Genomic DNA, 25,978 nt, shown 5'->3' with positions numbered 1-25,978 from the left:
GGGTGCCAGCAGGGCTTGTGCCCCAGCACAGGAGCCGCGTGCAGGGCAGAGCCCAGGGTCTGCAAGGGGCCTGGCCCCTGCTTGCAGCATCCCAGCCCTCCTCCAGCAGCAGGGAGGAACACAGGGCAGCCCCTGGCCCCAATGCTCCTCATTCCTGTGCTGCTCCTGCAGGACCAAGGAGAGGTGATGCAGGAGTGGCTGGAAAAGAGCAGGAGCCCCCCAGGGCTGGGGACAGGGTCTACAAGGTGCTGTCCCTCAGGTACAGCTGAATTGCCCGTGTCTCCAGACGGAACCAGGGGCGGATGCTCTCCCCATTGAAGGAGGCTGCTGTGAAAGTGAAGATCTCCACCCCGTTGTCAGCGTTGATAAAAGACACCTGCTGCTGGGTACAGTCGAGACAGACCCAGATCCTCGTGGGGACAGGGGACAGGGACAAGGGGGTGCGAGGAGATGTGAGAGCCATGAGTTGCCCCTCATTGTACTGCACAGCCCAGATCCCTTCTTCAGGGCTCACGTCGATCCACTTCTTCCTCTTCACAGATGCCCTGGCCACCCCCACAGCCCACCACAAATACTTTCCCCTCTTCCGCTCCACCTCCACCACCCAGCAGTGCCTCCCCTCTCTGAACTCCTCACGGCCCAGCACGCAGCAACAAGTGTCAAATCTCTCCGAGGTGTCAGACACCTGCTGCTTTTGAGTTTCCCATCTCACACTGCTGTTGTCCTGAGACAGGACAAGCTGGGGATGAGCTGTGTCCGCATCCAGGGTCACCTTCACTGCAGGGACAGAAGGAGCCAGGCCATCAGGGGCAGAGCTCAGCCCTGGGCAGGCTTTCCCCAGCTCGGGGCCAGGAGCTGCCCCACGGGGCACGAGATGGGGCACCTCTTGGCTCCTGAACATGCCCCAGCAAGGGCAGGAGAAGCACCACAGAGGGCAACCCAATACACACTTACCTCTATTTTGAGGCAGCAGACCCCTTCTCCATGCTGGAAGGAGAGGGGAGAGCTGGTCACAGCCCACAGCCGGTGCCCAGTGGGTATGGGCAGGGTGAGGGCCCAGCCCTGGGCTGCTCTGTCCCAGCTGCCCACCCTCCCCTGCACATCACCTTGGAGATGTCATGCAGCCCAAGAATGGGGACACTCACCCAGTTCTGCAGCTTGTTTTTCTGAAAAGGAAAGCAAAAGTAATGCATGATCACAGGGGAGGGTTGCTCAGCCCATGGTAGACCCTGAACACATCCCATGACTGGGAAAATACTGCCTTGCTCCGAGGTGGGACCAGACCAATAGTCATTGCGGCCCAGCTTTGTACAATGCTCTTGTAAGTGGAACAGTAAGGACAGACACTTGTGCAACATTGATCTTTGTGCCACCGAAGCCATTAAGGAAGTGAAGAACGGATTGCTGGAGAATGTCCCTCTCCTGGAAGCATCAGTGCAGAGCGGGGCAGCCCCGCAGCTCGCTCCCCATCCCCACCTTAATCCCCGTTCCTTTCAGGTATCCCGGCCGTATCCCGTGGCCAGGGCAGCCCCAGCCCCAGCACTCCCCACTCCCCTGTCAGGCTCCAGCTGCTCCTCCAGAACCGCCGAGCCACCAGCACACAAGCCCCCACAGCCCACCCACCCCAGTCCCTCCCGCAGGGACACCACTTCCCCAGGGGCTGGGGGCAGGGACTGCAAGGACTCACCCAGCTCTCGGCTCTGTGCCACTGAAAAGCAAAGGCGGAGGAACAGGAGGTCAGCAGAGCAGCTTGGTTGCTCGGTGGGAACATCTGCAGGGGCTCTGGGCCTTCCCACCAGCCCCACGCTGCAGCCATGCTCCCTGGCCTCCCACCCAAGGCCCCTTGAATTCTCCCCTGCCTTCGTTGCCCAAGGCAGAGGCCCAAGAGGATCCTAAGGCCTTTGGGATCCCCAGGAGAACATTCCCTTCCTCCTCCTACGCACCTCCCTGGGCCAGGGCTCAGCCCCGCTCCAGACCCACGTGGGTCCCTGCAGAACACCTCCCTCTGCTCCATCCCTGCACTGCCAGCTTACCTTTCTTTAGAAAGAGATAAACACCGAGGCCAATGGACATAGCCAAAAGCACGAGGACCAGAGCCAGAGCCACCATCCAGGGCTGGGCGTTGTGGAAGAAGGGAGCTGAGAAAAGGCACAAGGAAAAGGGCTGCATTTCCATGCCCGTGGGTGGAAAAGCAAGACCCAGACTTCTCCCAGCTCAGGACAAGTGCAGGGGCCAGGAACACCTCACCCTGGCTGTGCTATTTGTACCTGCGATGTGCAGGGATGATTCCCGCTCCTGCTGGAGGCGGCTGCTCCTGACCACGCAGGACAAGGGCCCCTCCACGCTCCCAGTCACGATGACGGCACCTTCGATTTCAAAGAGCCCCTCCTGGTCCTGGGAATGTGTCTGGGAGACCAAGGGCAGATGCTGCCCACGAGCATCCCTCCACAGCAGCTGCGGCAGCGGGTACCAGCCGGCCGATCGACAAAGCACCCGGACTCCTCCGGCCTCATAGCCCCCCAGGGAGAGGTGGGGGTCAGCACCTGTGGCTGGGGGAGGAGCCCGGAGCTGGGGCTTGACTTGGGGAGGGATTCAGTTCCAAGGCAAAGACCCCATCTGCTCCCATGCCCGACACAGCCCAGACCAGCCACGGCTCCAGAGACTCAGGGACCGGGCGCTCCATGCACCCACCCTCACCCCAAAACACCCCGACTGGTTCCGGACCCAGACGGAAGGGCTGCACAATGCCAATGGCCCCAAATTGCCCAGAAAATCCAGGTGCCGAACTTCAGGATCTGCTGGCAGCAGCTCTGCACCAAGTCGTGCTACTTCAAGAAGCCCCAGGACTTCCAGAGAGCGTCTCAGGTCTCCCCCACCACACAAAGCAAAAGTAAAGCAGACGTCCGGCTGCTCAGAGGACTCTTTGGTTCTCCCTGTGTGGTGTTTGGTCCCATTGCTGACACAGCTGAAGGAGCTGCTCAGCAGCCTGTGCCCAGTGCCCTCACAATATTATGATTATTGTCTTCTAGGACACCAGGGAAAACGGACAAAAATATCCATGCAGCTCTCTCCCCAAATATTACTTCCACATCCATGGGCATGCTCCATGCTGTGAAGGAGCTGAAACATTAAAAGGAGACATAAACTCTGCCCTGGAAGCATCACCCCAGCCACTAACCTGACACCTCCAGCTCCACAATGGCTTCATTATAAGCATCTTCCACAGTGCAGACGTACAGGCCATCATCAGAGGTTCTTAGCCCCGTGATTCTCAAGTCCAGGCTTCCAGCAGAGAGACCATCTCTGGCCAACTCTGTCCTCCCAACATATGCCCCCATCTGCTCCCCGTACAGGTCCTCTCCATTGCGGTAGTGGTGCACTGTCTCAGATAAGCCTTGCCGAATCCACCTGACCTCCAAGGTGCGAGCATCCCGTTGAGGGGACAAGTGGCAGGGCAGCACGACATCCTGCCCCACGGTGGCAGTGACAGCGTGGCCTGGTCCCACCACTCTGAGCTGGGCTGGGCAATGGAGAAGGGCACAGAGAGGAGGTGAGATTTTGCCATGTCAAATTTATGGGCAGTGAGTGACAAAGGGCGAGCTGTGCGTGAGTTGGTGCGTGCTGTGTCTCCCGTGTCCCATGGGAAACCACTGGGGAAACAGGAGAGGGAGAGGGAGGACGTGCAGGAGAAGGAGGTGTGCTGGGAGTGGGAGCCCTCTCTGCAGCATTTGGGCAGGTGAAGAAGAGCCAGAAAGGGCAGCCAAGGCAGCGCACCTATGGCTTGAAAGAACCAAAGGGAAAGTGAAACCCATTGGGGGCTGAGCTGAGGGCTCAGGTCCCCCTGCCCCACAGCCACTCCCCTGCCCCACAGCACCACGTCTGCCAGGCCTTGAGGGGAGTGCCCCCAGCAGCCCCACAGGATCCTACCTGAGCCCAGCCGGAGGAGGAGGAAAGTGACAAGGGAAGTCAGCAGGCCCTTGGCACGGCCGGTGCGGTTGGAGCGGCCACAGTCCCTGGGGAGCCCCATCTGAGAGAGAGGTCCCCCAGGGGGAAGGCAGCCCCCCAGAGGTTCTTTTCCAAGGGAGTCCCACCGAGAGAGAGATCTCCCTCACAGCACCCAGCAGAGCTGCAGAAAGCACAAGGCTACACCCAACGTCCCCAACCTTTGCCCACTTCCTGGTTGAAATAACCCTCTGGGAAGAGCTCTGCCCCTGGGGCAATGAGGACAATTGTCTGGGGAGCTCTGCAGGGCTGGCACCACCATCCCATCGCAGCTTGGTGCCCAGCCCATGGCTTTCACCCAGCACGAGGTGCTTGTCCCCAGCAGGTGCCTCTCCAGACCCCCAGGGAAAGCCACTCTCTAGGCTCATTCATCTCCACCCATCTAAGGAGGAATCAAACAGCGAGCATTGGGACAATGTGGAGGTGCATAATGTCATCTCGAGACCTCTCCAAATTCTATCTTAAGGGTCTTTGGTCTTGGAATTTAAGCTGTCAGACGTTGCCCCAGTTTCCAAGAAGGATTAACAAAGAAGACCCTGGGAATTACACCCTATCAGTGAACCCTATCTGTGCCCTGACTGTGGGATGGGCTTCACCGTTCCCTTGGCCTTCCTCCTCTGCCAGAAAAGCCACGTGGGGCCCAGTCCCCATGTCTGCTCCGACTGTGGGAAAGCCTTTTGGGAGACCACAACCCTCTGCAGGCACCAGCGCATCCACACGGGTGGGAAGCCCTACCACTGCTCGTACTGCGAGAAAAGCTTTCGGGCCAGCTCCACCCTCGTCATCCACCAGAGGAACCACACCGGGGAGATGGGGGGTCTTTGGGTCTCCATCCCCACAACATCACAGCTCCTCCATGTCCCATCCATCCTAGAGCTTGATTTTTGCTGCCGCTTGTGCCTTCAACTCCGAGCATAACTTTTACTGTTCCTCCCAAACAACCCTCTGAAGATGATTTATGTGAATTGAGGAGGACCATGCATGCAGCTGTTGGTCATGGCACAGCTTCTCATAGTGCTTAGGGAAAGTGGTGGTCAGTCAGTCCCCAGTCCCGGGATGGCTTTGAGGATGGTGGGAGCCCAGTGGGATGGAGGACGACTGGGTTAGGGGGTGGTAGGACAGCAGCGGGATGGAGGATGATGAGGTTTGGGGATGGTGGGAGCCCAGCGAAATGGAGGATGATGGGGTTCTGGAGATGGTGGGACCCCACTGGGATGGAGGTGGAGGGGGTTTGTGGTGGTGGATCTCAACTGGAATGGAAGACAATGGAATTTTGGGAGATGGGACTGTTCTGGGGGGAAGGAGCATGGGGTTTGGGGATGGTGGGATCTTGGTGGGCTCTCAGTGGGATAAAGGATGAGGGGTTTTTGGGATGGTGAGACCTGACGTGGATGGAGATGGATGGTGGTGTTTGGAGACAGCTCAGCTTGGCTCATGCCTTGAGAACCAGATGGCGGAGAGCATCTGTGTCTCCTCATTGTGTAGCTGGGTTCCAATGAGTGAGAAAGGGCGAGCTGCGCGTGAGTTGGTGCATCCTGCATCCCCCGTGTCCCCTGGGAAAGCACTGGGGAAATGGGAGAGGGAGAGGGAGGACGTGTAGGAGAAGGAGGTGTGCTGGGAGTGGGAGCCCTCACTGCAGCATTTGGGCAGGTGAAGAAGAGCCAGAAAGGGCAGCCGAGGCAGCACCCGTACTGCATGAAATAGACAAAGGGAAAGTGAAACCCAGCTGGGGCCGAGCTGTGGGCTCGGATTCCCCCGGTCCCACAGCCACTCCCCTGCCCTATGGCAGCACGTCTGCCAGGCCCAGGGGGTAGAGCCCCCAGCTGCTCTGCAGGATCCTACCTGAGCCCAGCTGGAGGAGGAGCAGAGTGACGAGGGAAGTCAGGAGGCCCCTGGCATGGCCGGTGAGACTGGGGCCTCCGCAGCCCCAGCGGAGCCCCATCTGAGAGAGACGTCTCCCAGAGCGCAAGCAGACCCCAGGGGTTTTTCTCGAAGGGAGCCCCACTGAGAGAGAGGTCCCTCACAACACCCAGCAGAGCTGCAGAAAGCACAAGTCTATGCCCAACTTCCCCAACCTTTGCCCACTTCCTGGTTGAAATAACCCTCTGGGAGGAGCTCTGCCCCTGGGGCAATGTCTGTTGATCTCTGCAGGGCTGGCACCGCCATCCCATGGCAGCTGGGTGCCCAGTCCAGGGCCTTCAGCAAGCATGAGGGGCTTGTCCCCGGCAGGGTCCTCTCCAGACCTCCAGGGAAAGCCAGTGTCTGAGCTCGTTCATCTCCACCCATCTAAGGAGGAATCAGTGAGCAATGGGACAATGTGGAGAGATGGCAGTGAAGAGCTGAGCGGGATTGGAGGCTGCAGGGAATGGGGCACAGCTGGGTGCCGAGTCTGGAGCTGCCACCCTTTGACCACGGTGCTGAAGGCAATGTGCCAGTGCCGCTCCCGGCTCCAGTAAAGCGGCTGTGGCAGAATGTTGTCTCAGATGGTCAGGGACCTTCTTCTAGAGCTTAGGTGGATAAGGAAAGTTTCTGTTTGCTGGAAGTGAGGTCAGGCAATGTGGAAGGACTACAGAGGTACTGTTTGCTTTTGTAGGGAGAAAATTCGTATGTTCAAAGTTCAATTTGAGTTGAAGCTGGACAGTACTGTGAGGGGTAATAAAATGGATTATTTTTTAAACTCTCTTAACAGCAGAAGTAGGATGATAGAAAACATTGGTCTGTTACTTGGCGGGGATGGTCAAACAGGGTCATCAACTTCACTGAAATATTTAATGCTTTCTTTGCCTTTGTCTTCAACACCGATGCTGGGCTGTGGGACCCCAGGTGCCCTGAGCTGGAGGACAGTGACTGCAGGAACGATAAACTCCCAACAAACCCCTAATTTGTGGGATTTGCTGCTCCAGATGGATGCATACAAGACTATAGGGCCTGATGGGATTCATCCCAGAGTACTAAGAGAACTGGCTGAAGTGATACATCTTCCCCTCTAGGCCCTTCACCATCTTTGTGGCCCTTCTCTGGACACTCTCCAATAGTTTCATGTCCTTTTTGTACCGTGGTGCCCAGAACTGCACACAGTAATCAAGATGAGGCCGCACCAGCGCAGAGCAGAGTGGGACAATCACTTCCCTCGACCATCAATGCCGTGCCTGATGCACCCCAGGATACGGTTGGCCTTCCTGGCTGCCAGGGCACACTGCTGGCTCATGTTCAGCTTGCTGTCAACCACAACCCCCAGATCCCTCTCTGCAGGGCTGCTCTCCAGCATCTCGTCCCCCAGTCTGTACGTATAGCCAGGGTTGCCCCACCCCAGGTGCAGGACCTGGCACTTGCTCTTGTTAAACTTCATGAGGTTGGTGACTGCCCAGCTCTCCAATCTGTCCAGATCTCTCTGCAAGGCCTTTCCACCCTCAACAGAGTCAACAAGTCCTCCCATGGGATGCTGTCCTTCCTGTACTGATCCTACGTGGGCTTCCCCCAGGCAGCAGCCCTTCAACATCTACTCCAGTATGGGTCTGTACTATGGGGTACATCCGTCAGGAGCAAACTGTTCCAACCTGGGTCCCCCACGGGTGGCAGCTCCCCCCAGACCTCAATCTCCTGCATGGGCTCCTCTCCATTGGCTGCGGCTCTGGCCCAGGGCCTGCTCCTGCGGGGGCTCTCCATGGGCTGCAGCCTCCTCCAGGCCACATCCACCTGCTCCACTGGGGGCTCCTCCACGGGCTGCAGTGTGGAGATCTGCCCCATGTGGGACCCATGGGCTGCAGGGGGACAGCCTGCTCCACCAGGGGCCTCACCTCAGGCCGTGGGGGAACTTCTGCTGTGTGCATGGAGCACCTCCTCCCCTCCTGCTGCACTGACCTTGGGGTCTGCAGGGCTGGTTCTCACTCCTCGCTCTTCCAGCTGCCATTGTGTAGCAGCTTTTTCCACATTTCTTAAATATGCTCTCACAGAGGCACAAATAACATCACTTAGTGGCTCGGTTCTGGGCAGCAGTGTGTCCTTTTGGAGCGAGCTGAAACTGGCCCTTATCTAACATGGGGCAGCTTCTGGATTCTTCTCACAGAAGCAAACCCCTGCTACCAAAACCTTGCCACGTAAACCCACTACATCATGAAATCTCGATAATTTAATTTTAAATATCCTGAGGAATCTGGAGAGGTCCCAGTGACTGGAAGCTGCCAAAAGTTGCCCCAGTTTCCAAGAAGGGCAGCAAAGAGGACCGTGGGAATTGCAGGTCTGTCAGTCTCATGGCAGTGCCGGTAAAGTTACAGAGATTGCTCTGGGAGTGAGTGAAAAACACCTGAGGGACAATGCGGCCACTGGTCACAGGACACATGGGTTCCTGAGGGGAAGCTCGTATTCAACAAACCTAATTTCCTTTTTTTCATAAGGTCAGTCTCCCATTTGACTGAGGGAGCCAGTTGAGGTGATGTTTTGGGATTTCAGTAAAGATTATGACATGGTTTCTGAGAGTAGCTATCTGGACCAAATGTCCATCACAGAGCCAGACAAATAAATGCACAATACGATGGCTGAACAATTGGCTGAGGGGTCAGGCTACGAGGGTTCTGGTAGAAGGGGCGACATCAGGCTGGCGGCCAGTCACGAGTGGGGCTATGCAGAGCTCCGTTTTGGGGTCAGGTCTCTTCAGTGTTCCCATAAATGACCTGGATGTGGGACTTCAGAGAAACCTGAGTGAGCTTGTGGCTGACACTGAACTGGGAGGAGCTGCTGACTCTGTTGAAGGTGGAGAGGCCTTGCAGGGAGATCTGGCCAAAGGGGAGAGCTGGGCAGCCACCGCCTGTGGGAATTTTAACAAGAGCAAGTGCCGGGCCCTGTCCCTGGGCAGGAGCAGCCCTGGCTGTACGTACAGCGTGGGGGGCGAGAGGCTGGAGAGCAGCCCCCAGAACGGGAGCTGGGGGTTGTGGCCGACGGCAAGTTGGGTGTGAGCCAGCAGCGGGCCCTGGCAGCCCAAAGGGCCAAGCGTGCCCTGGGGTGCCTCAGGCACAGCACTGCTGGCCGGCTGAGGGAAGGGATCGTCCTGCTCTGCTCAGCCTGCTGCGGCCTCGCCTCGAGCACTGCGTGCAGCTGTGGGCACCACAGCAGATGAAGGGTGTGAAACTGTGCAAGAGCCTCCAAGGGAGGGGTACGAGGACGGCGAAGGCTCTGAAGGGCCAGGTGTGTGAGGAATGGCTGAAGGCACTTGGCTTGTTGAGCCCAGAGCACAGGAGACACAGGGGAGGCCTCGTGACAGCCCACAGCTTCCTGATGAGGGGAGCGGAGGGGCAGGCGCTGGTCTCTGCTCTCTGGGGCCAGCGACAGGGCCCGAGGGAACGGCATGGAGCTGCCACAGGGGAGGCTCAGGCACTGAGCACTTCCCTCTGGGAAGAGCTCTGCCCGTGGGGCAATGAGGACAAGTGTCTGGGGAGCTCTGCAGGGCTGGCACCACCATCCCATCCCAGCTTGGTGCCCAGCCCATGGCTTTCACCCAGCATGAAGGGCTTGTCCCCAGCAGGTGCCTCTCCAGACCCCCAAGGAAAGCCACTCTCTAGGCTCATTCATCTCCACCCATCTAAGGAGGAATCAAACAGCGAGCATTGGGACAATGTGGAGGTGCATAATGTTATCTCGAGACCTCTCCAAATTCTATCTTGGGGGTCTTTGGTCTTGGAATTTAAGCTGTCAAACGTTGCCCCAGTTTCCAAGAAGGATTAACAAAGAAGGCCCTGGGAATTACACCCTATCAGTGAACCCTATCTGTGCCCTGACTGCAGGATGGGCTTCACCATTCCCTCAGCCTTCCTCCTGTGCCAGAAAAGCCATGTGGGGCCCAGTCCCCATGTCTGCTCCGACTGCAGGAAAGCCTTTTGGGAGACCACAACCCTCTGCAGGCACCAGCGCATCCACACGGGTGAGAAGCCCTACCACTGCTCGTACTGCGAGAAAAGCTTTCGGGCCAGCTCCACCCTCATCATCCACCAGAGGAACCACACCGCGGAGATGAGGGGTCTTTGGGTCTCCATCCCCACAACATCACAGCTCCTCCACGTCCCATCCATCCTAGAGCTTGATTTTTGCTGCCGCTCGTGCCTTCAACTCCGAGCATAACTTTTACTGTTCCTCCTAAACAATCCACTGAAGATGATTTATGTGAATTGAGGAGGACCATGCATGCAGCTGTTGGTCATGGCACAGCTTCTCATAGTGCTTAGGGAAAGTGGTGGTCAGTCAGTCCCCAGTCCCGGGATGGCTTTGAGGATGGTGGGAGCCCAGTGGGATGGAGGACGATTGGGTTAGGGGGTGGTAGGACAGCAGCGGGATGGAGGATGATGAGGTTTGGGGATGGTGGGAGCCCAGCGAAATGGAGGATGATGGGGTTTTGGAAATGGTGGCACCCCACTGGTACGAAGGTGGATGGGGTTTGTGGTGGTGGATCTCAACTGGAATGGAAGACAATGGAATTTTGGGAGATGGGAATGTTCTGGGAGGAAGGAGTATGGGGTTTGGGGATGGTGGGATCTTGGTGGGCTCTCAGTGGGATAAAGGATGAGGGGTTTTTGGGATGGTGAGACCTGACGTGGATGGAGATGGATGTTGGGGTTTGGAGACGGCTCAGCTTGGCTCGTGCCTTGAGAACCAGATGGAGGAGAGCATCTGTGTCTCCTCATTGTGTAGCTGGGTTCAAAGATTCTTCTTAGCTTCCCACCTTCATATTTTCATACCTTCAAAGAGGCCAAAGGAGTCCTGCAGCCACGGAGGCTCCATCTCACTGAGGTTCGGTCTGCTTGGATCACCTGCTTCTATCGGATGCAGTGTCTTCCAAAGACACGTTTCCTTCCCCAGTTTCCCCACCATGTCTGCTCTTGATTTTAATGCTGCGATGTTTAAAATACACCCCAATGAGTTTGGCTCAAGAGTGTCTATCTTTTTCCATGCTTGCTTTAAAACGAGGTGGAATAAAGTGGAACTGGTTTTCTGGGAGTGCAGGTTTGTTATTGATTGCTGAGGGCTGGGGGAATCTGGGGTGGTCCCGTGGCTCCTGCATGTCCATCTCATGAAGAATTTGGGTGCTGGGGAGTGAAACATGACTGCAGCAGGCTGTGTGCTGGGGCATGGAGGTGGCTTGCAAGGACCTGAGGGACAGCTTCGAGGCTGAGGCCACCTGCTGCCTCTGCTTGGAGGACTTCCAAGAGCTCGTGATGCCCCCTGTGGGCACAGTCGGGGAACCGAGAAGCAGGGGGAGCTGGAGCATAGGTTCCTCCTGGCTTTTGACTCCCAGGACCAATACCAAGGTGACTGTCTGCTGCAAGGCGCATTTCTGATACACATGGCCAGCTCCTGCCCGCTGGCGGCCAAAGGCTCCGTGATGGGCTTCGACTTCATCCTGGCCTTCAACAAGAACCAGCTGGTGTGCTACGACTCCGACACTCAGCGCTTCGTCGCCTGCGACTGGGGGCTGCTGCGGCTGCAGGCCACCCACCTCGCCGCCCACCTCAACAATGACAGCACCTGGGTGCAGTGCGTCGAGGCCTGGCGCCCGGCCTGAAGTGACCTGGCCCTGCGCTACTGGGACTGGACGGCGCTGCGGCGCAGTGAGCCCCCGGGGGGGCTTGGCGTGGGGCCGTGGTGTGGAAGCACTGCAGGAGAATATTGCCTGGGGTGTTGCGTGGGAGTGTTGCAGAGCATGTTGCATGGGGGCATTGCATGGAGGATAGCAGAGGAGTGTTGCAAAGGGCATTGCACGGAGGAGTTGCAGAGCATGTTGCATGGAGCTGTTGCATGGTGGCATTGCGTGGGGGCATTGCACAGGGGTTTTGCAGAGTATGTTGCATGGGATTGTTGCACAGGGGTGTTGTAGGGCATATTGCAAGGAGATGTTGCACCAGGCATTGCATGGGGGTGCTGCAGAGCACACTGCATGAGGACGTTGCAGGGGGATGTTGCACGGAGCACTGCACAGCGCACTGCATTGCACTTTGCATGGGGATGTTGCACGGAGCAATGCCTCTTGCAGGGTGTGGCACAGGGGCGTTGCACAGGGCATCTCGTGGGCATCGCATGGGGATGTCGCACGTGACATCGCGTGGGACAATGTCTAGAGCTTGCACAGGGCGTTGCATGGGGAAGCGGCGTGGGGAAGTTGCGTGGAGCTTTGCACAGGGCATTGCACGGGGGCGTTGCACGGAACATTGCGTGGGGACATTGCACGGGGCAGGGAAAAGGGGCTCGCCCACCCCTGACCCCATCCCCGTCCCTGCTCCAGCGCAGCCCCAAGTCCGCATCATCCCCGCGGAGACGGAGAACGCTCGTGTGCCCGTCCGCCTCACCTGCCACATCTGGGGCTTCTACCCCCCCGAGGTGACCGTCATCTGGCTGCGCAACGGGGACATCCTGGAGCCCGACGGCTACAACCCCATCTCCGCCATCCCCAACGGCGACGGGACCTACCAGACGCAGGTGTCCCTGATGGTGGCCCCGGTGGCAGGCGACACCTACACGTCCTCGGTGCAGCACGTCAGCCTGCAGGAGCCTCTCGTGGAGGACTGGAGTGAGTGGAGAGGCGCGGGACCGCACCCGGAGGCCGGCGGTCTTGCCCACTCACCGCCACTCACCCGGCCGTGTCCCCGCAGGTCCCGGACTGCTGCCGGAGGTGACGATAATGGTGGCGGTGGCCACTGTGCTGATGGTGGTGGGACTTGGCTTATTTCTCGCCGGCGTCTACCACTTCAGGGCCAGGCCTCCCGTCCCCGGTGAGTGGCCGGGGAGAGCCGGGGACGTGGTCAAGGGCGACGAGGACTCTGCTCACTCCTCTTCTCCCCCCCCCGCAGGTTACACTCCCCTCCCTGGAGACAACTACCCCGCAGGTAACGGTGTCCCCATCCCCATCCCCATCAGTTAACGATAAATCACCCCATCTGTCACCTTGTTTGTGTCCCCCTTCCCCAGGCAGCATCTGAGGACCCCCAGATGGACACTTTCTGGCACTGCTGGCTCCCGGATGGCCCCATCTCAGATCCGATGCCACAGTGCTGAGAATAAAGATGGTCCACAAGCCCTGCTGGCGTCTCTGCAGCGTTCTTGGTAGAGGGCAGGGGCTCATGGGGCTCCTATGGCGTCCCACCAAGAGGAGAGTGTGGGTGGGGGACATGGCATGGGACCCCGAAGGGCCAAGCGTGCCCTGGGGTGCCTCAGGCACGGCGCTGCTGGCCGGCCGAGGGAAGGGATCGTCCCGCTCTGCTCAGCCTGCTGCGGCCTTGCCTCGAGCACTGCGTGCAGCTGTGGGCAGCACAGCAGACGAAGGGTGAGAAACTGTGCGAGGGCCTTCAAGGGAGGGCTACGAGGACGGCAAAGGCTCTTTAGGGCAAGGTGTGTGAGGAGCGGCTGAAGGCGCTTGGCTTGTTGAGCCCAGAGCAGAGGAGACGCAGGGGAGGCCTCGCGGTGGCCCACAGCTTCCTGATGAGGGGAGCGGAGGGGCAGGGGCCAGTCTCTGCTTACTGGGGCCAGAGACAGGGCCCGAGGGAATGGCATGGAGCTGCCACAGGGGAGGCTCAGGCACCAAGGAGACGGTCTGCTGCAAGACACCTTCCCAGGCAGCAAGGCCTGAGGACAGAAAGCACCCAGGAAATGCCACTGCCAGACTCCGTCTTCCAGGGCAAAAGTTTATTTGCCACAGTGCTGCTGCTGCTACGCCTTGATGTGCTCCAGAGGAGGGAACAAAGAGCCCCCACAGGCTGCTCATGCTCAGCAGCAGGCACAGAGCAAAGATCAACCCCAAACTAGGAGGCAAAGGTGGCCTGCAATGGCCGGCAGCACACGGTGACCACATCCCTTGCACTGGGGGTCTGCAAGCAGTGCAAGCAGAGGGGAGAGGAGCGTGGAGAGCTGCTGCAGCCCCTGTGCTGCCCGCTGGGGCTCAGAGGCAGGCTGAGACCCACGGATGCCAGCAGGGGTTGTGTCCCAGCACAGGAGCCCTGTGCAGGGCAGAGCCCAGGGGCTGCAAGGGGCCTGGCTCCTGCTTGCAGCATCCCAGCCCTCCTCCAGCAGCAGGGAGGAACATGGGGCAGCCCCTGGCCCCATTGCCCCTCATTCCTGTGCTGCTCCTGCAGGACCAAGGAGAGGTGATGCAGCAGTGGGTGGAGAAGGGCAGGAGCCCCCAGGGCTGGGGACAAGGTCTACAGGGTGCTGTCCCTCAGACACAGCTGAATTCCCTGTGACCACAACAGGAACCAGGGGCGGATGCTCTCCCCATTGAAGGAGGCTGCTGTGAAAGTGAAGATCTCCACCCCGTTGTCAGCGTTGATAAAAGACACCTGCTGCTGGGTACAGTCCAGACAGACCCAGATCCTCGTGGGGACAGGGGACAAGGACAAGGTGGTGCGAGGAGATGTGAGAGACGTGAGCTCTCCTTCAGCGTACAGCACAGCCCAGATCCCTTCTTCAGGGCTAATGTCGATCCACCCCTTCCTCTTCACAGATGCCCTGGCCACCCCCACAGCCCACCAAGAAAACTTTAGCCACTCCCCCTCCACCTCCACCACCCAGCAGTGCCTCCCCTCTCTGAACTCCTCAAGGCCCAGCATACAACACCAATAGTCAAATCTCTCCGGGGCATTGGGCACCTGCTGCCATTTAGTTTCCCATCTCACACTGCTGTTGTCCTGAGACAGTACAAGCATGGGATGAGCCGTTTGTGGATCCAGGGTCACCTTCACTGCAGGGACAGAAGGAGCCAGGCCATCAGGAGCAGAGCTCAGCCCTGGGCAGGCTTTCCCCAGCTCGGGGCCAGGAGCTGCCCCACGGGGCAGGAGATGGGGCACCTCTTGGCTCCTGAACATGCCCCAGCAAGGGCAGGAGAAGCACCACAGAGGGCAACCCAGTGCACACCTACCTCTGTTATGAGGCAGCAGACCCCTTCTCCATGCTGGAAGGAGAGTGGAGAGCGGGTCACAGCCCACGGCCAGTGCCCAGTGGGTGTGTGCAGGGTGAGGCTCCTGCCCTGGGCTGCTCTGTCCCAGCTGCCCACCCTCCCCTGCACATCGCCTTGGTGCTTCCCTGGGGCCCAAGCACGGGGACACTCACCCAGCTCTGCAGCTTGTTTGTCTGAAAAGGAAAGCGAAAGTAATGCATGATCAGAGGGGAGAGTTGCTCAGCCCATGGTAGACCCTGAACACATCCCATGACTGGGAAAATACTGCCTTGCTCCGAGGTGGGACCAGACAAATAGTCATTGTGGCCCATCTTTGTACAATGCTCTTGTAAGTGGAACAGTAAGGACAGACACTTGTGCAACTTTGATCTTTGTGCCACCGAAGCCATTAAGGAAGTGAAGAACGGATTGCTGGAGAATGTCCCTGTCCTGGAAGCATCAGTGCAGAGGGGGACAGACCCGCAGCTCGCTCCCCATCCCCACCTTGATTCCCTTTCCTGTCAGCCATCCCGGCCGTGTCCCGTGGCCAGGGCAGCCCCAGCCCCAGCACTCCCCACTCCCCTGTCAGGCTCCAGCTGCTCCTCCAGTACCCCCGAGCCACTTGCACACAAGCCCCCACAGCCCACCCAGCCCAGTCCCTCCCGCAGGGACACCACTTCCCCAGGGGCTGGGGGCAGGGATTGCAAGGACTCACCCAGGTCTCGACTCTGTGCCGCTGAAAAGCAAAGGTGGAGGAACAGGAGGTCAGCAGAGCAGCTTGGTTGCTCGGTGGGAACATCTGCAGGGGGTCTGGGCCTTCCCACCAGCCCCACGCTGCAGCCATGCTCCCTGGCCTCCCACCCAAGGCCCCTTGCCTTCTCCCCTGCCTTCGTTGCCCAAGGCAGAGGCCAAGAGGATCCTAAGGCCTTTGGGATCCCCAGGAGAACATTCCCTTCCTCCTCCTACGCACCTCCCTGGGCCAGGGCTCAGCCCCACTCCAGACCCACGCCGGTCCCTGCAGAACACCTCCCTCCGCTCCATCCCTGCGCTGCCAGCTTACCTTTCTTTCGAAAGAGATAAACACCGAGGCCAATGGACATAGCCAAAAGCACGAGGAGTAGAGCCAGAGCCACCTTCCAGGGCTGGGCATTGTGGAAGAAGGGAGCTGAGAAAAGGCACCAGGAAAAGGGCTGCATTTCCATGCCAGTGGGTGGAAAAGCAAGACCCAGACTTCTCCCAGCTCAGGTCAAGTGCAGGGGCCAGGAACACCTCCCCCTGGCTGCACTATTTGTACCTGCGATGTGCAGGGACGATTCCCACTCCTGCTGGAGGCGGCTGCTCCTGACCACGCAGGACAAGGGCCCCTCCACGCTCCCGGTCACGATGACGGCGCCTTCGATTTCAAAGAGCCCCTCCTGGTCCTGGGAATGTGTCTGGGAGACCGAGGGCAGATGCTGCCCACGAGCATCCCTCCACAGCAGCTGCGGCAGTGGGTACCAGCCGGCCGATCGACACAGCACCCGGACGCCTCCGGCCTCGTAGCCCCCCAGGGAGAGGTGGGGGTCAGTGCCTGTTGCTGGGAGAACAGCCTGTGGCTCGGTCTTGATTTGGGGAGGGATTCAGTTCCAAGGCAAATACCCCATCTGCTCCCATGCCAGACACAGTCCAGCCCAGCCATGGCCCCAGGGGCTCAGGGTCCGGGTGCTCCATGCACCCACCCTCACCCCAAACCACCCCGGCTGGTTCCGGAACCAGAGAGCAGGGCTGCACAATGCCAGTGGCCCCAAATCACACTGAAAACCCAGGTGCTGAGCTCCAGGACCTCCTTGCAGCATCTCTGCACCAAGCCATGCTGGTTGAAGAAGCCCCGGGATTTCCAGACGTCTCAGATCTCCCCCAGCACAAAAAGTAAAGCAGACGTCCGGCTGCTCAGAGGACTCTGCGATTCTCCCTGTGTGGGGTTTGGTCCCATTGCTGACACAGCTGAAGGAGCTGCTCAGCAGCCTGTGCCCAGTGCCCTCACAATATTATGATTATTGTCTTCAAAGACACCAGGGAAAACTGACAAAAATATCCATGGAGCTCTCTCCCCAAATATTACCTCCACATCCATGGGCATGCTCCATGCTGTGAAAGAGCTGAAACATTGAAAGGACACGTAAACTCTCCCCTGGAAGCATCACCCCAGCCACTAACCTGACACCTCCAGCTCCACAATGGCTTCGTCATAAGCATCAGCATCTTCCACAGTGCAGATGTACAGGCCATCATCAGAGGTTCTTAGCCCTGTGATTCTCAAGTCCAGGCTTCCAGCAGAGAGACCATCTCTGGCCAACTCTGTCCTCCCAGCATATGCCTCCATCTGCTCCCCGTACAGGTCCTCTCCATTGCGGTAGTGGTGCACTGTCTCAGAGATGTGGTCCCGGATCCACCTGACCTCCATGGTGCGAGCATCCCGTTGAGGGGACAAGTGGCAGGGCAGCACGACATCCTGCCCCACAATGGCAGTGAGAGGCTGGCCTGGTCCCACCACTCTGAGCTGGGCTGGGCAATGGAGAAGGGCACAGAGAGGTAGTGAGATTTTGTCATTGTAAATTTAGGGGCAGTGAGTGACAAAGGGTGAGCTGTGCGTGAGTTGCAGCATTCTGCATCCCCCGTGTCCGTTGGGAAACCACTGGGGAAATGGGAGAGGGAGAGGGAGGACATGCAGGAGAAGGAGGTGTGCTGGGAGTGGGAGCCCTCTCTGCAGCATTTGGGCAGGTGAAGAAGAGCCAGAAACGGCAGCCGAGGCAGCGCCCATATTGTGTGAAAGAACCAAAGGGAAAGGGAAACCCAGCTGGGGCTGAGCTGTGGTCTCGGGTTCCCCCTGCCCCATGGCCGCTCTCCTGCCCTATGGCAGCACATCTGCCAAACCCCGGGGGGGGAGCCCCCAGCAGCCCCACAGGATCCTACCTTAGCCCAGCTGGAGGAGGAGCAGAGTGACGAGGGAAGTCAGGAGGTCCCTGGCATGGCTGGTGAGTTTGGGGCGGCCGCAGCCCCAGGGGAGCCCCATCTGAGAGAGAGGTCCCCCAGGGGGCAGGCAGCCCCCCAGGGGGTCTTCTCCAAGGGAGCCCCACCAACAGAGAGGTCTCCCACGGCACCCAGCAGAGCTGCAGAAAGCACAAGGCTACGCCCAACGTCCCCAACCTTTGCCCACTTCCTGGCTGCAATAACCCTCTGGGAGGAGCTCTGCCGATGGGGCAATGTCTGGGGAGCTCTGCAGGGCTGGCACCACCATCCCATCACAGTTGGGTGCCCAGTCCACTGCCCTCAGCAAGCACGAGGGGCTTGTCCCCAGCAGGGGCCTCTCCAGACCTCCAGGGAGAGCCACTGTCTGAGCTCGTTCATCTCCACCCATCTAAGGAGGAATCAAACAGTGAGCAATGGGACAATGTGGAGAGATGGCAGTGAAGAGCTGAGCGGGATTGCAGGCTGCAGGGAATGGGGCACAACTGGGTGCCAAGCCTGGAGCTGCCACCCTTTGCCCAGGGTGCTGAAGGCAAAGAGCCAGCCTTGGTCACTGCTCCAGTAAAGCAGCTGTGGTAGAAGGTTGGCTCAGATGGCCAGGGACCTTCTTCTAGAGCTTAGGTGATAAGGAAAGTTTCTGTTTGCTGGAAGTGAGGTCAGGCAATGTGGAAGGACTACAGAGGTACTGTTTGCCTTTGTAGGGAGAAAATTTGTATGGCCAAAGCACAATTTGAGTTGAAGCTGGACAGTACTGTGAGGGGCAATAAAATGGATTTTTTTTTAAACTATCTTAACAGCAAAAGTAGGATGAGAGAAAACATTGGTCTGCTACTGGATGGGGATGCCCAAACAGGGTCATCGACTTCACAGGGATGTTTAATGCTTTCTTTGCCTTTGTCTTCAACACTGATGCTGGGCTGTGGGACCCCAGGTGCCCTGAGCTGGAGGACAGTGACTGCAGGAACGATAAATTCCCAACAAACCCCGAATTTGTGTGGGATTTGCTGCTCCAGATGGATGCATACAAGACTATAGGACCTGATGGGATTCATTGCAGAGTACTAAGAGAACTGGCTGCTGTCATCATGTGTGCTGGTTTTACTCAGGTGGGCAGCTGAGCTTCACTACAACCGCTCTCTCACTCCCCCCCCCTCAAAGGGAAAAGGGGAGAAAATGCAATGAAAAGGGTACAAGGAATGAAATAGGGACCAGGAGATCACACAATAATTATCATCATGGGCAAACTGACCAACCATAGGGAGATTAAAGGAATTTACTAGCTATTACTAAGAAGCCAGAAAAGTGAGAAACAAAGAAAACAAACCAGAGATACCTTCCCCTCATCCACCCCCACCCTCTTCCACCTCCTCTCCCCAAGCGGCGCAGGGGAACGGGACAATGGGGTTTGCAGTCAGTCTAGAGCACTTCGTCTCTGCTGCTCCTTCACGGTCACTTTCTTCCCCTGCTCCAGTGTGGGGTCATAGAATCATAGAATATCCTGAGTTGGAAGGGACCCACAAGGGTCAATGAGTCCAACTGCTGGCACCACACAGGTCTACCCAAAAATTCAGACCATATGAATAAGAGCACAGTCCAAATGCTTCCTGGGGGACATGGTCAAGGGTGACAAGGACTCTGCTCACTCCTCTTCTCCTCCCAGCAGGTTACACTCCCCTCCCTGGAGACAACTACCCCGCAGGTAACGGTGTCCCCATCCCTGTCCCCATTGGCGAGGGCCGAATCACCCCATCTCTCTCCCTGTGTGTGTCCCCCTTCCCCAGGCAGCATCTGAGGACCCCCAGACAGACACCTCCTGGCACCACTGGCTCCCGGATGGCCCCATCTCAGAATCACAGAATCACAGAATCGTCTAGGTTGGAAGAGACCTCCAAGATCATCTAGTCCAACCTCAGCCCTAAGACTAACAAGTCCTACACTAAACCATATCACTAAGCTCTACATCTAAACATCTTTTAAAGACCTCCGGGGATGGTGACTCAACCACCTCCCTGGGCAGTCCATTCCAATGCCTAACAACCCTTTCAGTAAAGAAGTTCTTCCTAACATCCAACCTAAACCTCCCCTGGCGCAACTTTAGCCCATTCCCCCTCGTCCTGTCACTAGGCACGTGGGAGAATAGACCAACACCCACCTCCCTACAGCCTCCTTTAAGGTACCTATAGAGAGCGATGAGGTCTCCCCTGAGCCTCCTCTTCTCAAGGCTAAACAACCCCAGCTCCCTCAGCCGCTCCTCATAAGACTTGTTCTCCAGACCCCTCACCAGCTTCGTTGCCCTTCTCTGGACTCTCTCGAGCACCTCCATGTCCTTCTTGTAGTGAGGGGCCCAAAACTGAACACAGTACTCGAGGTGCGGCCTCACCAGAGCCGAGTACAGGGGGACAATCACCTCCTTAGACCTGCTGGCCACACTGCTTCTTATGCAAGCCAGGATGCTGTTGGCCTTCTTGGCCACCTGAGCACACTGCTGGCTCATATTCAGCCGACTATCAACCAGTACTCCCAGGTCCTTCTCTGCCAGACAGCTTTCCAACCACTCTTCTCCCAGCCTGTAGCGCTGCTTGGGGTTGTTACGCCCCACATGCAGGACCCGGCACTTGGCCTTGTTGAACTTCATGCAGTTGACCTCAGCCCATCGGTCCAGCCTATCCAGATCCTCCTGCAGAGCCTTCCTTCCCTCGAGCAGATCAACACACGCACCTAACTTGGTGTCATCTGCAAACTTACTGAGGGTGCACTGGACGCCCTCATCCAGATCATCGATAAAGATATTAAAGAGGACCGGCCCCAGCACTGAGCCCTGGGGGACTCCACTAGTAACCAGCCTCCAACTGGATTTGGCTCCATTCACCACAACTCTTTGGGCCCGGCCATCCAGCCAGTTTTTAACCCAACAGAGCGTACGCCAGTCCAAGCCCCGAGCAGCCAGTTTCTTGAGGAGAATGTTGTGGGAAACGGTGTCAAAAGCCTTACTGAAGTCAAGGTAGATCACATCCACAGCCTTCCCCTCATCCACCAAGCGCGTCACTTGGTCATAGAAGGAGATCAGGTTCGTCAAGCAGGACCTACCTTTCATAAACCCATGCTGACTGGGCCTGATCGCCTGGTTGCCCTGCAAGTGCCGTGTGATGACCCTCAAGATAATCCGCTCCATGAGCTTCCCTGGCACTGAGTTCAAGCTAACAGGCCTATAGTTCCCCGGGTCTACCCTCTGGCCCTTCTTGTAGATGGGTGTCACGTTTGCTAGCCGCCAGTCGACTGGGACCTCCGCTGATAGCCAGGACTGCCGATAAATAATGGAAAGCGGCTTGGCCAGCTCCTCCACCAGTTCGCTCAGTACCCTCGGGTGGATCCCATCCGGCCCCATCGACTTGCGTACATCCAAGTGTTGTAGCAGGTCGCCAACCATTTCCTCATGGATAGCGAGGGCCACATCCTGCTCCCCATCCCCTTCCACCAGCTCAGGGTACCAGGTATCCAGACAACAACCGGTCTTGCTGCTAAAGACTGAGGCAAAGAAAGCATTGAGCACCTCAGCCTTTTCCTCATCTTTTGTAACTAAGTTTCCCCCCGCATCCAGTAAAGGATGGAGATTCTCCTTAGTCCTCCTTTTTGCGTTGATGTATTTGTAAAAATGTTTTTTGTTATCTTTAACGGCAGTAGCCAGATTGAGCTCCAGATGAGCTTTGGCCTTTCTAATTTTGTCCCTGCACAGCCTTGCAACACCCTTATAGTCCTCCTGAGTAGCCCGCCCTCTTTTCCAAAGATTATAAACCCTCCTTTTTCTCCTAAGCTCGAGCCACAACTCTCTGCTCAGCCAGGCCGGTCTAGTTCCGCGTCGGCTCGTCTTTGGGCACATGGGGACAGACCGCTCCTGAGCCATTAAGATTTCCTTCTTGAGGAGTGCCCAGCCTTCCTGGACTCCTTTGCCCTTCAGAGCCTCCTCCCAAGGGACTCTGCCAACCAATGTCCTGAACAGCTCAAAGTCAGCCCTCCGGAAGTCCAAGACAGCGGTTTTACTGGTCCCCTTCCTGACTTCGCCAAGAATAGAGAACTGAACCATTTCGTGGTCACTCTGCCCAAGACAGCTCTCGACCACCACATCTCCCACCAGTCCGTCACTGTTTGTGAACAGAAGGTCTAGCGGGGCACCTCCCCTGGTAGGCTCTCTAACCAGCTGCGTCAGGAAGTTATCTTCCATGCTCTCCAGAAACCTCCTAGACTGCTTTCTCTGGGCTGTGTTGTGCTTCCAGGATATGTCTGGGAAGTTGAAGTCCCCCACGAGAACAAGCGCTGACGATTTCGCGGCTTCTGCCAGCTGCCTGTAGAACTCCTCATCAGTCTCCTCATCCTGGTTCGGTGGTCTATAACAGACCCCCACCAGGATGCTTGCCTTGTTGGCCTTCCCTCTGATCCTAACCCATAGGGACTCAACCTTATCATTCCCAGCCTCAAGTTCCTCAACATCTAAACACTCTCTAATATAGAGAGCCACACCACCACCCCTTCTGTGCCGCCTGTCCCTTCTGAAGAGCCTATAGCCAGACATTGCAGCACTCCAGTCATGAGAGTGGTCCCACCACGTTTCCGTGATGGCAACCAAGTCATAGCCTTCCCGCTGCACGATGGCTTCCAGCTCCTCTTGTTTGTTACCCATGCTGCGTGCATTAGTGTAGATGCACTTCAGTCGGGCCATTGCCTTCTTCCCCGGCTTTGCCATTTTTCTCCCCGGCACAGCTCCAACAAGCCTTCTTTCAGCCCCATCCCCCTTCTTTCCTAGCTTAAAGCCCTCTCAACGAGCCCTGCTAGCTCCTGGGCTAGGATCCGTTTTCCCCTTAGAGATAGGGACCCGTCTGCGGCCATCAGGCCAGGTGCCGAGTAAAGCGCCCCATGGTCAAAAAACCCAAAATTTCTGTGTTGGCGCCAGCCTCTGAGCCACGCGTTAATCAAGTGGGCTTTCCTTGTCCTCTCGGTACCCCTCCCTGCTGCTGCAGGGATAGATGAAAACACCACCTGTACTCCCGCTCCATCCACTAACCGTCCCAGTCCCCTAAAGTCCCGTTTGATAGCCTTCAGGCTTCTCTCATCAATATCATCACTGCCAGCCTGGACTATCAAAAGAGGGTAGTAGTCAGAGGGGCGAACCAGGTTGGGAAGCTTCCTGGCAATATCCCTGACCTTGGCCCCAGGGAGGCAGCAGACTTCCCTACGGGTAGGGTCAGGTCGACAAATAGGGCCCTCTGTTCCCCTGAGAAGGGAGTCGCCTACGACGATCACCCTTCTGTCTTTCTTGGTGGAGGCAGTCTTGAGGCGTAGTCGGCTTCCTCGCCCTAGGCATCCTCCTGGGTAGACTTTCTACCTTGTCCTCACCCACCAGTCTCTCAAGCTCCAGGGCCTCAAATCTGTTGTGTAAGGGCACCTGGGAAGGTGGGGCCGGTAGGGGGGGGCATTGCCTGAAAGGTTGAGCAGGGACCTGTCTCCATCCCTCCTCAACTTCTAGGTCGCCACCCTCTGCCCGACAGCGACGGGGCAGGGGGTCCATTCCCATTAGGGGTGTCTCACCCCCGTACCTCTCCTTCAGGCCCTGCAGGGAGTCACTCCACCAGTCTATCTCCCGCTCACACTCCCTGATAGCCCTCAACCTCTCCACCTCCTCTTTGAGTTCTGCCACCAGGCGGACCAGGTCATCCACCTGCTCGCACCTCACACACACGGTGCCTCTGCCTCCCTCAGATGGCAGCAACAGGCTCAGGCAGTCCCTGCACCCAGAGACCTAACTGCCGCATTGTTGAGCAGGCAGTCAGTCTGGGTGGCCACAGACTTTCTAGAGAGAGTGCTCTGCCTGGTGAAGACCATCGCAGCCCAGCTAGCAGTCAACAGCCGTTAAAGGTGTTGTTCTTATGGGCAGGGGGAAACTCTGCCCTCTCCGCCCTCCCTGCTCGCCCTGCCTGCGCACACTGCCACGCAAACTGCCGTGCCCGCCCTTCTGATGCGCCACGCCCTGTTTGCCCACCCTGGTCGCTGCGCTCTTGGTCGCCGCGCTCCCTAGGGGCTGCTTTTGAACGGCTGGGGTGGGGGCGCTGCTGGCTCTGCCTACGCCTCATCAGCCTCCCTCGCGGGGGCTGCCGGGTCCTGGCGGCTCCCTCGAGCGGCCTCGATGTCGGAAAAAAAGCCCTGCCTGTCCCGATCCCCCAGTCCGCTGCAGAACGCGTCTGCCCCGGAGCCATTCGCCTCTCAGACCCGATGCCGCGGTGCTGAGAATAAAGATGCTCCACAAGCCCTGCTGGCATCTCTGCAGCATTCTGGGGACAGGGCAGAGGCTCACGGGGTTCCTATGGTGTCCCACCAAGTGGAGCGGGTGGGTGGGGGACATGGCATGGGACCCCAAAGGGCCAAGCATGCCCTGGGGTGCCTCAGGCACGGCACTGCTGGCCGGCCGAGGGAAGGGATCGTCCCGCTCTGCTCGGCCTGCTGTGAGCACTCGAGCACTGCGTGCAGCTGTGGGCAGCACAGCAGATGAAGGGCGTGAAACTGTGCGAGAGCCTCCACGGGAGGGCTTCGAGGATGGCTGAGGCTCTGCAGGGCAAGGGGTGTGAGGAGCGGCTGAAGGCGCTTGGCTTGTTGAGCCCAGAGCAGAGGAGACGCAGGGGAGGCCTCGCGGCGGCGCACAGCTTCCTGATGAGGGGAGCAGAGGGGCAGGTGCCGGTCTGTGCTCTCTGGGGCCAGCGACAGGGCCCGAAGGAACGGCATGGAGCTGCCACAGGGGAGGCTCAGGCACCAAGGAGATGGTCTGCTGCAAGACGCCTTCCCAGGCAGCAAAGCCTGAGGACAGAAAGCACCCAGGAAATGCCACTGCCAGACTCCATTGTCCCGTGCAAAACTTTATTTGCCACAGTGCTGCTGCTGCTGTGCTTTGATGTGCTCCAGAGGAGGGAACAAAGAGCCCCCACAGGCTGCTCGTGCTCAGCACCAGGCACAGAGCAAAGATCAACCCCAAACTAGGAGGCAAAGGTGGCCTGCAATGGCCGGCAGCACACGGTGACCACATCCCTTGCACTGGGGACTGCAAGCAGTGCAAGCAGAGGGGAGAGGAGTGTGGAGAGCTGCTGCAGCCCCTGTGCTGCCCACTGGGGCTCAGAGGCAGGCTGAGACCCGCGGGTGCCAGCAGGGCTTGTGCCCCAGCACAGGAGCCGTGTGCAGGGCAGAGCCCGGGGGCTGCAAGGGGCCTGGCCCCTGCTTGCAGCATCCCAGCCCTCCTCCAGCAGCAGCGAGGAACATGGGGCAGCCCCTGGCCCCATTGCCCCTCATTCCTTTGCTGCTCCTGCAGGACCAAGGAGAGGTGATGCAGGAGTGGGTGAAGAAGGGCAGGAGCCCCCCAGGGCTGGGGACAGGGTCTACAGGGTGCTGTCCCTCAGGCACAGCTGAATTCCCCGTTTCTTCAAGAGGAACCAGGGGTGGATGCTCTCCCCATTGAAGGAGGCTGCTGTGAAAGTGAAGATCTCCTCCCCGTTGTCAGCGTTGATAAAAGACACCTGCTGCTGGGTACAGTCCAGACAGACCCAGATCCTCGTGGGGACAGGGGACAGGGACAAGTGAGTGGGAGGAGATGTGAGAGACTTGAGATGTTCATAATAGTACTCCAACGCCCAGATCCCTTCTCCAGGGCTCGTGTCGATCTCCCCCTTCCTCTTCAGAGATGCCCTGGCCACCCCCACAGCCCACCAAGAAAACTTTAGCCACTCCCCCTCTCCCTCCACCTCCCAGAAGTGCCTCCCCTCTCTGAACTCCTCACGGCCCAGCACGCAGCAACAAGTGTCAAATCTCTCTGGTGTGTCAGGAACCTGCTGCCATTCAGTTTCCCGTCTCACACTCGTTTGGTCCTGAGACAGGACAAGCATGGGATGAGCTGTGTCTGCATCCAGGGTCACCTTCACTGCAGGGACAGAAGGAGCCAGGCCATCAGGGGCAGAGCTCAGCCCTGGGCAGGCTTTCCCCAGCTCGGGGCCAGGAGCTGCCCCACAGGGCAGGAGATGGGGCACCTCT

The 25,978-nt window shown here is 58.2% G+C and overlaps 3 protein-coding genes across 4 annotated transcripts in view; 1 reads left to right on the top strand and 2 right to left on the bottom strand.

Annotated features, from left to right (window-relative positions):
• LOC308184294 (butyrophilin subfamily 2 member A2-like) overlaps positions 1-25,978 on the bottom strand; it is a 92,312-nt gene that overhangs the window by 65,941 nt on the left and 393 nt on the right. Inside the window, exon 3 of one of the 2 annotated variants that reach the window (XM_080571338.1) lies at positions 24,898-25,868. The exons of the other annotated variant lie outside the window; for it this stretch is intronic. Within the exon in view, the coding sequence (XP_080427464.1) occupies positions 25,330-25,868 (539 nt within the window). The 3' untranslated portion in view covers positions 24,898-25,329. Of the gene's footprint in view, positions 1-24,897; positions 25,869-25,978 lie in introns of those variants that run through there. 2 annotated transcript variants of the gene reach the window in all.
• On the bottom strand, positions 239-18,088 carry LOC308184182 (butyrophilin subfamily 1 member A1-like; the record flags this gene model as incomplete). The annotated part of the gene is made up of 8 exons (XM_080571015.1): positions 17,864-18,088; positions 17,108-17,455; positions 2,268-2,549; positions 2,034-2,138; positions 1,620-1,708; positions 1,146-1,166; positions 955-987; positions 239-724 (listed from the first exon to the last, which is right to left on the bottom strand). The coding sequence occupies exons 2-8, from the start codon at positions 17,352-17,354 to the stop codon at positions 239-241; spliced, it is 1,263 nt and encodes a 420-aa protein (XP_080427141.1). The 5' UTR covers positions 17,355-17,455; positions 17,864-18,088.
• On the top strand, positions 11,333-13,375 carry LOC308184183 (HLA class II histocompatibility antigen, DM beta chain-like; the record flags this gene model as incomplete). Its single annotated transcript, XM_080571016.1, has 5 exons — positions 11,333-11,523; positions 11,554-11,597; positions 12,269-12,755; positions 12,834-12,869; positions 12,952-13,375. 5 exons carry the CDS (start codon positions 11,333-11,335, stop codon positions 13,088-13,090), a joined length of 897 nt encoding a protein of 298 aa, XP_080427142.1. The 3' UTR covers positions 13,091-13,375.

Source organism: Anser brachyrhynchus (genome assembly GCF_964034855.1).
Source record: "Anser brachyrhynchus genome assembly, chromosome: 30".
NCBI lineage: Eukaryota > Metazoa > Chordata > Aves > Anseriformes > Anatidae > Anser > Anser brachyrhynchus.
Note: the sequence above shows the minus strand (reverse complement) of the source record. Positions and strands in the feature narration are given on the sequence as shown.